This window comes from Parasteatoda tepidariorum, chromosome 5 (assembly GCF_043381705.1).
Source record: "Parasteatoda tepidariorum isolate YZ-2023 chromosome 5, CAS_Ptep_4.0, whole genome shotgun sequence".
In the NCBI taxonomy this organism is placed as follows: domain Eukaryota; kingdom Metazoa; phylum Arthropoda; class Arachnida; order Araneae; family Theridiidae; genus Parasteatoda; species Parasteatoda tepidariorum.
Window position 1 is genome coordinate 69503384 of NC_092208.1, and position 15991 is coordinate 69519374.

The following is a 15991-nucleotide window of genomic DNA, read 5'->3' on the forward strand; positions in this document are numbered from 1 at the left end:
TTTTTTTTTTTGCGGACTGTACTTCTGTTGAACTTTCATAATTTCGATAAAATGCCTGTAATGAGAGGTACTGAAGACCAGGCCTTTATTACTGTTCATGATGCAAATGACACAAAGTCAAATGTATACTACCTTCTTAATCTCGGGGAATGATTCATCATACCATCATACCTGCTATCCTTTACCAAGTTAGCAGCTTTTGAAGTGTTTCAAAATCACTATGCCTTGCGGTACTTTTACTTGCTATCGTACTTCTCAGCACCTCTCAGTGCGGTAGCAAGTATTTTTAACAGCAATGAATGTGAGAAAATTGTAGAGTGCTCTTAAAAAACGGACCACCCAGAATAGCCTTTGATCTAGTTATCGGATCTGTTTGTTCTGGGACTCATTCTTAATGGTTAGAATGGGTTACCTCAAATATGATAATGAAGTAGTGCAGACGATGCTTTAAGTTAAGAAATTAGACAAAAAAAAAACGTATTTTCTCTGAATAAACATACAGTTTTTTTCTAACGAATTCGGATTTCTGAATCGGAATTCTGAATTTCCGCGAAGAAACAGTTTATAATAAGGTAACGACCCTAGCGTCATAAGGCAACGTTTCCTGGCATCGGTTCCTATGCAGTTTTAAACCTGATCCTAACACACCTGATCTAATCCACCCTAACTCACTTAAAAGTTCGTCGCAACATTTACGCTATCCCCATTTAAATATAACGTTTTTAACTTTGTACCTTTCAACCAAAATATGTTACCTATAGACCTAAAATATCATTTTAAAAAACTGTAGATTTGAGAGAGAAACTGATTGCAGATTTGAAATTAGCGATGTAAAAAAAAATCTGGTGCAATAGAAAACAAAAATATAGATGTTCCACAGTGTCAAGCTGTCTTTTTTTTTAAAAGCGTTGAAGAGCGATTTCGAATATAATATTTTTTTTTTTTGAAATTTTATTTTAAAGAAGACATTTTACAATGAGAAACAAACAGAACTTCAAAGCGATTGGTGGAAATTCTGGAGGTGGGTTTAAAGGATAAAAACTCCCACCGTTTTTCTTTATTTTTTTTTCTTCAGAAAAAAACGTGTTTATTCAGTTGTATCTCATTTCACAAATCAAAGGGAGATTGAGAAATAAAATAATATTTAAGCTAAAGCCTTCATCATATTTCCCGCATAAAAATTTTATAATCAGTGCTCGCTTTAAACTGGAATTCAATATGGAAATGTTACTCAGACACAGATTAATTTGCATTCTCGTTTCAACAGTTGTGTATTGTAGAGCATTTGATTTATTTAAAAGTGCACGTGAACAACTACTTCTTGTAGCTTTAACTACCATGACAAGATGTACTTTGCTCCAATATTGTGACTGTGGTATGCATTTACTTCCATTCTTTTTTATTGCATTCAGGATTTGTATGTATAATAGAATAATTTTATTTTATATTTTATAACCATCACCGGACTTTCTTACGGAGCTAACTGGCATTTGCGTTACACTGAGAGGAAAACAACGAAAATCTCTCATGGTAAGTGTGATGGCAATGGGTGTCTAACCCATTCTTTGCGCACAACTGAGGATATTTAATAAGAGTACTGTGGTCAGTGCGAGCTGGGTGCGGAATTCGTATGGACCAGCCATTGCTGGTATTCGAACCAGGTTCACTTCATTGGAAGGTGAGCGCTCTATCCCCTAAGTCACCACTGCTCTCTATTAGACTAATTTTATTTTATAACCATCGTTGAGCAGCCGACCGAGTTTGGGTTTGTGTCTACTAACGTTCAACTCCGTAACCTTGCAATTTCTCAATCCAGAAGACAAGGAACCCAATTTGAATCCAATCCTGAAGATAAGGGAACTTCTGGACCCAATATTGGGATAAATTTTCTTTCGTGCAACACTTTTTGATGGAACTAACCCACATTTGTTACATGGAGAGGAAGACCACGAGAACCTCCCTCGGGTAGCCTGGTGGCTAGGGGACTCTTACCCATGATCCGCAAATCGCTGAGGATATTTCATGTCAGCACTGTGGTCGTTGCAAGCTCTATGCGGAATTCGTATCGAGCAGCAAAATACGCTAGAATCGATCAGCATAATTGTAAATTCGAAAATAGGACAGTGTAATTTCTTTATAAATTTGCTCACTTAACTTTCTTTTGAATGCCGTGTTTTTATTGAATACCCACAATCCAGTATGGCATTTACAAATTCTTTATATTATTACATGAAAAAATGAACATAAATCTATAGAAAACTTTGACATTTCGACTCCTATAAGTTACACAATAGTTATTTCTTTTTCATGCAGAACCGTAGAAGTTTTGTTACGTTTTAATGTTCTTAAAGTTATTTTATTTCATACTTTTCCATCTTTGAACTTTATGATTTCACTTTGCAATTTCTTTCTCATCGTTTTGATTGTAAATTTGGATTTATGATCAGATATATTTGCATTGCATTGAACTATAGAGAAAAACTTGCATAGATTGTATAATTAAATATGATTTAACATCAGAATAGCAATTGAAGTAATTAAATTGGAGTATTATTTAAGTTTACTTAAAAATTGATACTTTACTGGGATTCAGTGAAAATTTTAATTGAGTCCTAGTTGGAGTCGGAGTTGGATTAGATTATTTCGACTGTACATCTCTGATCAACACAATCAAATAATGCAAAAAAAAAAAAAAGCAAAAATATTTCACACAATCAAATAATGTTTTAAAAAGAGCTGAAACAATTCCATCTTTTTATTTATTGTCCCTACTTCTGGCTTTACGCTATTAGATTAAACAAACCACTTTTCTAGAGGATTATCATTTATTTTTTAGAAGACCATCGAAATAAAAATTAAGTGTAATCAGAATTATTTAGCACGATGCTGTTGCTCGAGGTCATGATAGTTAAAACTTTCTCCCTTGAAGCACTCCAGTACTTTTTCTCTTTGGTGCACGGTAAAAACCTATTTTAACAGTGCCTACATTAGTACCTATATTAATAAATTTGGCACTCATTAAAACAGCACTAATAACCAAAATCGTGTTAAGTACAGCAATTGATGGTTTCGCGTATTCTTGATAATGAATTTATTAATAGAGTCCCTTAAAACTAAATTTCAAAGCATGTCTTATTTCGACAAATAGTACTAATTACCAGAAATTGAGCATCATTGAAGTCAGTAATGGCATGGTGATATTTAACAGTTCCCCTAAGCGAATCAGTACCCCTCTACATTAACTTTACTTTTTATTTCATAACTTAATTTAATTACAGTTGATTTTAAATTATTTAATTTTTCTCTGACGCGTTTGAAAGCAAACAGTAAACAAAATGTACACGAGGTTTCAGAATAGAAATACTAATTCGTTGACATAATTCACGGTATCCTCTTTGATCACGGAACGTGTAAAAATAGAAAAAAAAATAAACATTAAAGACAGCGCAATTAACTCCAAAACAGAATCGTCTACAGTTTAACTTATAACAATGGTTATTGCCAAACTCAAATGATAAATTCATTCTTCAATCTTCTTCCTCGAACAAATTAATTGAAATTTTTTGACGAAATTTAGGATAGTTTTGAAAATTGCTCAATGTTGTCGATGTCTAAATTTCAGAACCGGAGTACAAATGGCTCTGCAGCTAATCGAGCACCGAGTATACATAATTGTAAATAATTTGTAATCGCAAAAAGAAAACTAAAAAAAGTGGCCCCTGTTAAAAATGCTGCAACTAATTGGTCACTGGCCAGGAGCAAAAGTTGCGAATTACGCTCCATTCTAATAAAAATCAGCTTTCAAGATAATTGCGAAATGTGTGGAAAATTACTCAATCATTTTTTTTTCCAATGCCCACCTGTGTTAACATCCGTCAATTCAGGCATATACAGGGCGATTTTGTTGGCCTCTCCTTCAGGAGCACCATATTAGGTGGGCACCCACAGTGAGGACAGATAGTACAGGGAAGGAACGAATATCCATGCCTTGCCCGAGATTCGAACCCAGAACCCTTCTGATGCAAGGACAGTTCCCTGCCCGCTACACAGGCCGGTTGGCTAAATTATTCAATCATATCGAATTTGATTTGGCTTATTACAATACGCAGTTAATGAAAATATTTATAACGCGCCTTCACTAATCTGAGCTTACATCAAGTAGTCTGAGATAAATCAGATTAATTGAGCTATAAAAGATAGATTACCCATAACAGCCTAAAAAGTAACAAATATTAAACTAAACTAAAATTAAAAAGTAACAGGGTGATTTAAAAATTTTGTGGACCTTTCCAATTAGCCTGGCACTTTGCAAAATAATGATGCTATTTGAAAAAGATCGATTTATTCAATTGGCCTGATGTTATTTCTATTGCTACTTGCTAATGCCAGCAAGCTTCCTTTGGAAACAAAGCGGCAGAGGCATTTCTTGTTTTTCAGTAACGCTATCTGGAGCCAAGAATACGTTTTCAGCCACAGCCTGTTTTACAGGATGAACCCATTTATACATCCATTCATCCACAGATCGTCAACAATCTATCTCCAACTCAGAACCCCCAGAGATTTCGATTTGTTATTGGAACTACGAAGACTTAATGACCCTAACAGAATTAACGTGCACTAGTCACCATTTAATACACGGGGTTTCTTCGGGATTCAAAATCCCGTTCTCACGAAATCGAGTCCGAACTTTTTACCAACCAGGCTATCCCGGCTTCAATTAACCTACGACATACATTATTCCATGACATTTTAGATATTATATATGATACTATGATATATGATATTATGATACCACAAATATGTGCGAACTATTCAAAATTACTCTTATTTTATTATTGTAGAGCTACCCGAAGAAGAAAAAGAATGCTGGGAAGTCTTCGATGCTCAAGTAAACTGCAATTCGATTATTTAACGTTTTAAAATTTTTGATAAAATTTTTGATTTACGAAATTCTTTTTTAATTGTGATAAAATTTCTGATTAATAATTTTTTAAGTTTCTGATTATAAGAAATGCTTTATGACAATGGTTTCCGTAATATCAGCCTATAAATAGTTTTTCTACTGTTCAATGAATAAATAAATAATTAAATAGATAAATAAATAAAAAACAATAAAAATTGAGGAAATTTGAAATTCATTACATAAAAACGTAGTTTTTGCATTTAAAACTGTGAGAAGCAGTTCTATAATTATGAAAATTGTATATTACCTTCATCAATTATAATACTCAGAAGTGCCATTTAGTCTTATGTTACGACCGTTGGTGAACAGCCGACCCACTTTTGAGTTTACAACTATCAAGTTCAATTTCCTAGCCTTGTAATTTGAGACTAATCCATAAGACAAAAGAATTCCTGGATCAAGCAATGGGACAAACTAGTCTTCATGGAGAACTTTTTTTGTTGATTTTGCGTTACGTTAAAAATTTGCCATGCATTTTTTCTCAAAAACAGCGTTGTCTGACGAAATCTATCTCCTTTTTATTATTATTATAATACAAACCCGGTTTTATCCGACCAGGTTAGATCAAATCGAGTTTTAGCATGTTTCCAAGTAATAATTATTATGCCCTCCAAATGGCATTTATTTTACATTGAGTGATATTTATTTTTAGAACTATAGAGCTTTGCGAATTGCCAGACCATACTGCGGATTGGAAAGTGTTGGCGAAAATTTCTATTGGCGTTAAAGGAGCGTTCTCGGCAATCGCCAAACAGCTGTGCGCTTATGTTTTTGTTTTGTTTTTGGTATCGTGTAACATTCAACAAGTTAGATATGGATGTGACGTTTCTTAGTATCAATGAAGCGGATCTTCCAAACAAATTCTCGAATGTCATCACCAAAAATGATGGAAATCCGCTCTTCCATTAAATCATATAGTGACATCCAAGCATGGATTGGCGCATTCAGCGTTAATACCTGCACATCATAGATTGCACGCAGATCTCGTCCAACTGAGACAAAAAAAAAACTTATTTGCAGGTACGTGTTCTTTAACTGTATTATAATTTTTTCTATACATATTTGAATAATTTGTTACTAAATTGTGCTTTTCTTATCCTCTTAGAAAAGACTATGTGTGCCATCACAGAAGTCGTAATGAAAGTTAAGCTGCTATTAGAAAGCCAATGCGCTGCTTGCATTTACGATATATAGCCATCAAGCAATCAACTGCAACTACAAAAAGAAATGATAAATTTGTGAAGGTAAATTATTATTGATTTATTCGTTATTTCTGATTTAATGTCAAATTCTGTATTAAATGAAATATAAAGCGTATTTTTTTATGTTTCAGCGTCGACATAATCTTCTGTATCTGTTAACTAAATTGTGTTTATAAGCGTTTTTTAAAAGACGTAATAAAACTAAGATTAAAAAAATATATATACATTATTACCTCCATAACCAATTCTATATTTTCATAATTTTCATTAAATGTACTTTTTTGAATGATGAACTTCTTTTCCTACTCATCCACTAATTAAAATTAATAGTTTCACAATAACTTTTAATCCTTAATAATGAAATGATTATTACAATAAAATTTGTTTACTTAAAAGATTTAAATTTTTTTTATTGTTTAGCAGAGACTGTTTCCAATTCTATATTCATTTATTAAACTTAATTGTGTTGTTGTTGTTTCTAATCCCCAAAAGGTCCGTCCTAATTAGACCAATTCCATAAGTTCAAAAAAGTCCAGAAAGTCTAAANAAAAAAAAAAAAAAAAAAAAAAAAAAAAAAAACTCCCTGTAAACTTAAAGGTTCAGCTCGATAACCATTTACAGTTTGTTTGTTTTTTAAATTGTATTTAATTTTCAGTTATTATGAAATTCTTTAAACATTTTTCGACGTAGCAATAATGCGAAAAGCTGAAATTTATAAATGTATAATATTTATAAATGTTTAAGAGAATTTTTAGCAGCGATTTTGTACTAATTATTTTAGTTGAAATGTTCATTATACACAGTTTTATAATAATAATCGTAAAATTCATTGAAGTATTACATTTTAAAATTCAAGTAAAATTTAATAATTATTTCTTTTTATAATTGTAAAACAGTAGATAAGTAACTTCGTCATAAAGTTTTACATGATACGAGAATATTATACGATTGCTTTATAATGAAAGGCCAACAATTTAAGTTTTAAACTTTTTTGGAAAAAAAAAGAAAATTACATTTTTTTCCTCAAATTGGTGTTAGCGATTAGAGAGTCTTTTATCTTATAAATATAAAGTCAATATTGTTCCCTTTTAAATTAAAATCCATTTCCCTCCGAAAAAAAAATTACTTGAATTCTGTTATGTTTTTGGAGTTTGTCAATAGAAACAGATTATTTCAGCAAAAACTTTCAAATTTCTAATCAAACTTTCCTTTATTATAATTTTGTGTAAATAATTATTAATAATAATATAAATGACTATTAAAAGGAATTAATTTAGAATGTCGCATTTTAGTGAATTAACTATTTACGCAGTCAGATTAATAATTATTTTTCATCATTTACAAATAGAGAAAATGTCTTTTACAGTTTAAATGTGAAGAGAAAAATGAAGTAAAGATTAAATTTATAAACTAAGCACAGCCCGAAGGAAGTTGAAGTAATGGCATAAAAATCAAAATTTCAAAAGAAGGAAAAATCAAGTTTTAGACAAACGTTATATGCTATGAAAGAAAATATTAAGAGTAATATTCCTATTATAGCAAATATTTAAAATATCTCAAATTTCTTTTATAAATATTTCAAGACGAAAATGATTTATTGTTTTTTTTCATATCTTTGACTATTTTTCTAATTTACGGATAATGAGAAACAAAACTAACAATATTAAGATTATTTACTCGTTTGTCTGATTTTAATAATTTACTGCAAATTCTACAGGTATTTAACAATAGAAATTCTTAGATAATTATTTTAATATTTTAGGCTCAACGAAGATGCCATCAAGAATTTGGCACGTCCAGAACACTTTTCAACAGGATAAAGAAAAGGATTGATGGAGTTAAAACTCGGAGCGCATGGGACTCCTTTCAAAGTACAGCTGGTGCCAACCTCCAGAGGTAAAATTAAAGTCCTACCTTCTTCAATAAACCGAAGAAGAGTTGGGAGTTACCAGGGGCAGCAAGAGGATACCCTCTGGGCGTCCACCAGTTCGTGAGAAACACTTAAGGAAAAAAAGAAAATGAAATCTCGCTGAAAATGTGAGAAAAAACCCCGGTAGCACAACATCGCATTGGAAAATTTTCATTATCTTTCACTATATATTTTATAAATTATGTTAGTTTTTTTAATTACTTAATTCATTTAACAGTTACGTATGTATGTTACGTATAAACCTGTACGCAATATATGTAAATAAAAAATATTTTTAAAATTGTGTATTATCTATTAATTGCATTTATTATTCTAATATTGAAAGAGTATCAAGGTATTTATGACCTCCGTAATAAATGAAGAAGTATTTGCGGACTTTTACGTATATTAAGGAATTGAATCAATTTTTCACGAAGTTTAACATCTCATCCCATTCAAAAAGAAAGTAATTTAATAAATATATTTTTACAATAAATGCTTCTAGCAATAAAACAAACTTGACTTAGGTCATTGAAGAAAAATTCCTTCATTTGTAGATTTTTTCCTTCTTGAAATTATTGCACATAGAATTTTTCCTTCTTGAAATATTTCACTAGCGAATGTCCGATTACTTTAAAATTTTAAAAATATCGCTTATTTCATTTGCAAGAAATTTTTACTTTAAAGCGTGATTTTTGGAATCCTCTAATTTTTTTTCTAGTAAATAATATGTCTTTGTTAACTTCTAAAAAAAATCTTCGTAAAAAAAGTTTACATTTTTCTTTTATAGAGAATATTCATTTAATAGAGAATATCACTAAAATAAAACAGGTTATGTTTTCTTACAATAAAAGTTAAATAGAATTAATTTTTCAAAATAGTGTTCCAATAAAACATGGTATTTAAATGTTACGTTATTTTTTGTGATTGGTTCATTAATTAAATATTTTTATTTCTTCGCAAATACAATTCCTGAAGAAAAAAAATGTAAAAATTAAATCTGTTATACCAAAAAGCAAGATCGTTTTATAAATTATTGCGTTAAATAAAATATAAATACAGTGTATTTGTAAAGTGATCCTAGCAATAAGAAGGTTATTTTCTTTTTTAATTCTCTAATCAAAGGAATTAATGAGTTATTTGTATTCATCATAGCTAGTTGAGGAGGAGAAAAAGAATACCGAATTCCACTGTTTAGGTTAATGTAAATTCGCTTTCCCACCACATTTATGCGTAATCCATCGTCAATTCCAACTGCAATCGCCAAGTTTACAATCCACGGTATGGTTTGCTCATACGCTTACTCTTTACTTAAATATTTAAAGATTTCACTCACGTTGCTTAGGAAAAAATAGAAAACTTAAATACCCGGATTTGTTTAATTTTTCTTCATTTTTAGAATTTTTTTAATAAAAAATGCGATTCCCAGCTGCGATACCTAAATGATAATTTGTAAAATGAACTTAAACTAGTTGCTCAATAAACAATATGCTAACACTAACGCATGATGGTGCACGGCTTGCACCACAAGAGGAACAAAGGTAATATACAAGTAAAAAGAGGCTAAATTAGGTCACCCAAAAAGCGAGTTCTTTCTAAATCTAGCAACCGTGTCACCTGTTTTCTAACACTAACTCTATAAATGACTAAAACAAGCTTTCACCTCAAACTCACCAGAATGACTTATTATCATTAATACCTCATGAAATATAGCAGGTTTGAGCTCAAAAATTATATAATTTATTTCCTTTATTAAAAATAAAATTATCTGATTGAAACTATCGCCTCGCAGAAAAAGTTGTAGTAAGCAGCTGTATACTTTCTATTCGGAAGTAAATCTGGGCTACATTTATTTTGAAAACAGCACCATAAAAAGCGAATTTTGTGCATTTTATTTTTGAAACGAATAATGAAAGAAATATTTTTTCATTGTCACTAGATAGCTGCATTATTAGGAGAAGGCAAGTTCGTTTTAAATTTAATATAAGTTTTTAAAGGAGTAGTAGTGGCGCTTTTCCCCCCTTTCTGGTTGCAAAATATTTGTTGGTTCAATTGTGTGTCAAGGTAAAGACATTGTGGTTCAACGCTGAACTGAGTTTCCTGAGTGTATTGCTTAAGTTTATTTTGTTGCTTGTTCATATAGTGTTTTGTTGCTTTTTGATATAAGTATTTTTGCTTATTCATATTTCAGTCATGGGAAATCGTAAGAAGCACGTTTAAAACGACATGTAATGTGAGCGTTCCAGAATGTGATCCGGGGTTGAGGAGGCATGATTGCATAAAGCCAGTCATATGCAATGATACAGAAAGAGAGATAATAGTATGGAATTTTAAACTATTTTTTTTCCTAATTTTTGTAAAATTTATTCTATTTCTCAACGAATTTGAACGAATTCTAAATACACATTTTAATTTCTAGTTTTATTATGCTTTTGCCTGTTTCAGTTTTTCGATTTGAAGAAACAAATTTCATCTCATGAATGCAACTTCACAACTAGCGATGACATGAAGATAATAATTAACATCAATTTAAAACAAAACAGAACTGCGAGACCTATAACCATTATACGATATGTGTGTCCGATAAAGGTAAGGGTTTAGTAGTCGGAAAACTGAAACAGAAACCGGGGTGGAAGCTTACTGAGAAGTAGCCAGTCTAGGACCCCTCCACTTACTGGAAAATTAATGGTACCAGACCACTTGAATACGATGTCGGAAAGGGTGAAATCTATAAACTATATTCTGCTCGAGTTACTTATACAATAATGTGGCAAAAAAAAAACATTAAGATTTTTGAAGTAGTTTTTTCTTTCAAAACAAATGGTGATTAGTTGATGAAACCCATGTGTGATATTTTTACATACTTTTTTTAGCGACAGACACTGAAGTGTTGCTTATTTCGTGTTGCCTGGTGAGCACCTTGTGACAAAAGTATCGGAGATGAGCCTCATTATCCACGACACACTGCCACAGATATAGTATGTCTAAGCTAAGAATTCCTTCCGCCACAAAGTCTGAGGCCGTCTAGTGCTATGCAAACAAGAATGGCGCATTTTAAGGAGGGTAGCTTCACTCTAAAACTAACACAATAGACCGAAGATATTCCCTCTCTCTCGCCGCCCCGACCCGAAACCACTCCAAAGCAGTGACCCCGTACCCCTACTTGAAACAGTCATACCTCGTTACCATAGTCACCGCAACAGGTCCAGTCGAATGTCTGGAGGGGATTTTATTTTAAACAAACTATACCCATTCACAGGGTGGGTTACATTCACACATAACAGAGAACAACACACAGAGAAAAACATACATACCCTGAGCCGGATCCGAACCGGCTGTCATTGGTTTCGCACTCAAGCACACTAACCACTCAGCCACCAGGCCGGTAGTTTTGCATAGTTAGATCTATATTAAAAATTGTTATTGTAACTAACTATGCCTGCTGCTAAATTAAAGAATGCGCGATATACGAAATAAAACTATGACCATACGAAATAAAACTATGACCACTTATTAAATTTCCCAATTATCTCTCTTTAAAAACTTTAATCGATGATGTTAATTCCTCACAATTTTCTGCAATAAGAAACAAGGTTCAAAGATGAATTATCAATCATGTCTGATAATGATAATGTATAGCAGTTACTGCTGCTTGTCAAACCATAAAGAAGTTAAATATACAGTAGAGTCTCGATTTTTCGAGGCCCGATAATCCGAGTTTCCGCTTTAACCGAGCTATAAAATATTTCAAGGAGTTTTGTGTTTTAATTTATTTTTAAAACCACTGCCGAAATAAATTCTTAATTTCATCTTCCAAACACTCAAGAAAGCAAGCTGACGGAGAACAAGAGATTGACAATGAAATTATCGCTAATATCTTCAATAATGAAAATGAATTTAGCGAAGATGATGAAGAGAGTGACGATGAAAATCAACCTGTAAAATTCTCTCATACAGATTGACTGAAAGTTATCGAAAGTTTTATTGAATATATGGGTCATTCTCACGAAAACTGTCATTTTTCAGTTCATAAAATCCCAAAAAATTAAAGTGAATACAAAGCTCTGAAACTTTTTATATTAATAGAAATATGTAATGGCATTATAAAGAAAGTATATATCCTATAAATTATACTTAATATTTAAATTAATTAATTTTTTAAATAATTAATTTATAATTAATTAATTTATAATAATTAATAATTAATTAATTTAATAAATAAATTAATTAAATAAATAAATTAATTAATTTAATAAATTAATTTATTAATTTTTTAATTTATTTTTCAAATTAATTAATAAGTAAATTAATTATTTTCACTATTTAAAAAGTGAGGGAATGACACTAATAGTGAGGGAATGATATTTTATTTTAATACATGTTTTTATCTAAGTTACATCTACCTAAAGTTTGAAAATGATAACATACTAAGTATATCTAATATTTATTATAATTTAGTCTTATATATTTAATAGTTTTTACAGGTTTGGGAAATAAAATTGGCTGGCACGATTGAACAAAAAAAAATTTAATAATATACTCATCTTGAATCATTCCCTCACTTCAGCGTCATTCCCTCACTTTATACACTAGTGAGGGAATGACGAATTCAATAAAATTTAAAAATAACAGTTAGGCCTAATTAATTTCTGAAGTCAATCACATACAATTATATTCATACAAGAAAGCAACATATAATTATCCACTTTCTCGATGAAGTTGTATTTTATTTTACTCTAAAAAATGACATGAGGGAATGACAAATGTAAAAAATTTTACCTGGTTTGATTCATTCAAATTTATTCCACAGCAAAGCTTCTTTAAGTTGAAGATGGAAACATACTGCAATTTTGTTCTATGATGCCAGTTGTTAACTTCTGAAGTTTTTATTAAAATATTTTTATTCTAAGAAGATTGCAGGTGATAAGAACATTGTTGTGAGGGAATGACGCGAAACACTGGGGACAAAGTTTAAAATAGTGCTGTGTTAATATTTTTATCAGAAATTAAATTTAAAATTGATTTTCTGAATTCTATATTTCAGTATTCTGAAATAAAAAACACGAATTTGTAAAAAAAAAAATTTTATTTCAGAAACAATTTTTTTCTTTTTTTAAATCAGCAGTGGGGACAAGTGAGGGAATGACATATTGGTATATTTTAATTACCTAAAATAAATAATAAATAAAAATTGATAATTTTATTTTTATTCTTTTGTTAGCTTGCATTCTGAAGGACACTTTCCCTGAATTTTTTTTTTCGTAAGCTGTAAAACAAACATGAAATATACTGGGGACATGAAAATGACTGTTTTTGTGAGAATGACCCATATAGAACAACAAGAAGAGACGACGCTAGTACTCCTGTGATCCCTAAAAAAATGGCGAAACATTGCTCTCGAAAAGCGCCAAAGTAATGTGAAACAAAAGACGATTAAGGACTTTTTTTAGTAAAAACTCTTTCATTTGCGTCAAGTATGCACTTTAAGTATTTTTAAGTAATTTTTTTAATTATAATATGATTTGTATGATTTGCATAAATTTTTAATTTGTTAAATATATTACATTTATACCTACTCTTTTTCTTTCCTTAATTACACTCTTCGCTTTAACCGAGTTTTCCAATTATCCGAGTCAGTCGTGGTCCACATGAACTCGGATAATCGGGACTCTACTGTATTTTAAGTTCTAGTTTTCAAAAGTCTACTATGAATGGCCTTTTTACGAAATTTCAACAATTTTCTTTAAGCTTAAAACAATTTTTCCTAAAAACTCTGAGCAATTTTAAAAAATATTTTTATTTTCATATGCCTTTTTTCCCATTTCTCAGATCTCTGCAAGCTGCATAAAAAATGCTTTCGAAATATTTGGGCAGAAAGTAAGTATTTACTCTAAAAATATATGTAATTTTACACATTTTAAAATAAATTATTTTTAATCTCAATTTATCTTTAGTTAGATCCAGTTGCACCGGATGCTGTTGAGAGATTTAAGGTAAGCTGAATTTTTTTCTTTGTTATTGAGATTTCATGATATTAAGATTTTTTTTTTTAATGAGATTTCAAGAAATTTATTTACTTTTTTTTTAGCTTTGATGTTTTAACTCAATTCATTACAAATATGAAAACGACGAAATTAACCTTAAAAGATATTATTTGAATTTTAGTTTTCATTTTATGCTACCTTCCAAGTTCATTAATAACTAACAAGTTCATTAATAACATTTTTACCAAGTTCATTAATAACATTTTTAAAACACTAAAGCAGCTTTGTTCTTAATTGAAGCAAAACAAATATTTTTTAAAAGTCTAACCCTGCGTACGCATTATTCTCGGATGTTTTTCTATTCGTTAATTTATACAAATTCGAAGTTAGTGTATATTCTATTTCGTAAGTCAGTGCATTTAGGAAGATTTTTTTGCTATAAAATATTATTTTGGTTTATGTCAACTTTCAAAGTTTTCAAACTAACTTAACTGGCAAAAATGACTTTCCAATATTTCAATTTTCATATATTTTTTGGTATTCTTTTCAGACATGCTATGCTCCAATGATTAGTTTTTGTTTGGTATTTCCCAGTTACTGTAAGAGGTAAGTTTCACATTTAATTGGTTGTCTTAAAATTGTTAGAGTCAATGATATACCACAAAAAGTTTAAAATCACTACAATTCTTAAAAAGCAAAAAACCGCAAACTGTTAAAAATAAAGCAATTTTAGACTCTTTAATTGAAGAACCTTTGTCACGAAATGTGTTATGAAGAAATATGCCAAATGAAACCAAAATGGCCTTCTTGGTTTACACGTAATGGTCACTTTCAGGAGACTCCAAATAATTACTAAGTTGAGAGTTCAAATTTCAGTTTGATATAAAAAATATCACTTTAGTCCGAAATAAGCTGTTTATCATTTCAAAGCTCCCGAAACATTTATGTACAGTGCACCGGAAAAAAACGGACCAACCTGAATAACTTTTGATCTAATGATCGGATTTTCATGTTCTAGGACTGAAACTTAATAATTTGTGGGGTTGATCTCAAATATTCTAATTAATTTGTGCAGACAATAGTTTAAGTTATGAAATCATATACGAAAATGTACTTTATCTGTTTTTTTAATTTAATGTACTTATAAATATTTTTAAATTCAGATATCTGCCCCCCTTCCCCCCAAAAAAAATATATATATTAGTGTAACCGATATCTGGGAAATATGGTCCCCATAGTTTGATCAAGAGAACGATTCAAACTTTCGAACTCATAATACAGTCAGACCTCGATCCGCATATAAGGTTACCCCGCATATAAGGTCACTTTTCCAAAGTCCCGGCTCACTGAATAGGAATTCTTTGTTACAGATTATCGGATATATGATCAAGTTTTAAGAATCGTTATCGCTAGTAAAGTCCTTTTTATCTGAGGCGAAGAAAGCTCTTTTCTAACTAATGCCTATTTAACCTCCTTACAAGGCAATTACCCATCTCGAGTTCTAGGAAAATGTTGCAGCCAACGAACAAGCTACAATTTCTGAAATTGTTTCACAAGTTGTAGACAGTGAGGACAATGACAGTGATCCTGAGACTGAGCTGTAACGCAAGTGGAAGTCTTCAATGCAAAAAATGTTTAACGAAATTTTTTTACAAACCATGAGGGAACTGAGGAGCATTTTGAGAAGTTACAAAATCTAGAAAACATTGTTCGAAAAATGAAGCCAAAAACGAGACAGACCTGCGTAAATGATTATTTTAGATAAAGTAAGATGTAATGTATGTATGTACANAATCACCCTGAATAACTTTCGTTCTAATGATCGGATTTTCACGAACTAAGTGTTAATCTTAATGGTTCTTGGGGGTGACTTCAAATATGCTAATTAATTAGTGCTAAATATAAATTAAGTTACGAAATCAGACGCAAAAAC

The 15991-nt window shown here is 30.7% G+C and overlaps 2 protein-coding genes across 6 annotated transcripts in view; one reads left to right on the plus strand and one right to left on the minus strand.

The window, feature by feature from the left end:
• Positions 1-15991, minus strand: part of LOC107451618 (rifampicin phosphotransferase) — a 126479-nt gene that overhangs the window by 78005 nt on the left and 32483 nt on the right. The gene's annotated exons all lie outside the window — the stretch shown is intronic.
• LOC139425572 (uncharacterized) lies at positions 1187-15662 on the plus strand. The gene is made up of 6 exons (XM_071180855.1): positions 1187-1375; positions 4842-4888; positions 10266-10394; positions 13904-13951; positions 14029-14067; positions 15564-15662. The coding sequence occupies exons 1-6, from the start codon at positions 1219-1221 to the stop codon at positions 15660-15662; spliced, it is 519 nt and encodes a 172-aa protein (XP_071036956.1). The 5' UTR covers positions 1187-1218.

What these genes read in the sequence shown, in the direction of transcription:
- LOC139425572 (XM_071180855.1), top strand. Translation starts at nt 1,219, where the DNA reads ATGGAAATGTTACTCAGACACAGATTAATTTGCATTCTCGTTTCAACA. An exon ending in GCTCCAATATTGTGACTGTG is followed by an intron (nt 1,376 to 4,841) that starts GTATGCATTTAC and finishes TTATTATTGTAG; the next exon opens with AGCTACCCGAAGAAGAAAAA. An exon ending in GGGAAGTCTTCGATGCTCAA is followed by an intron (nt 4,889 to 10,265) that starts GTAAACTGCAAT and finishes TTCATATTTCAG; the next exon opens with TCATGGGAAATCGTAAGAAG.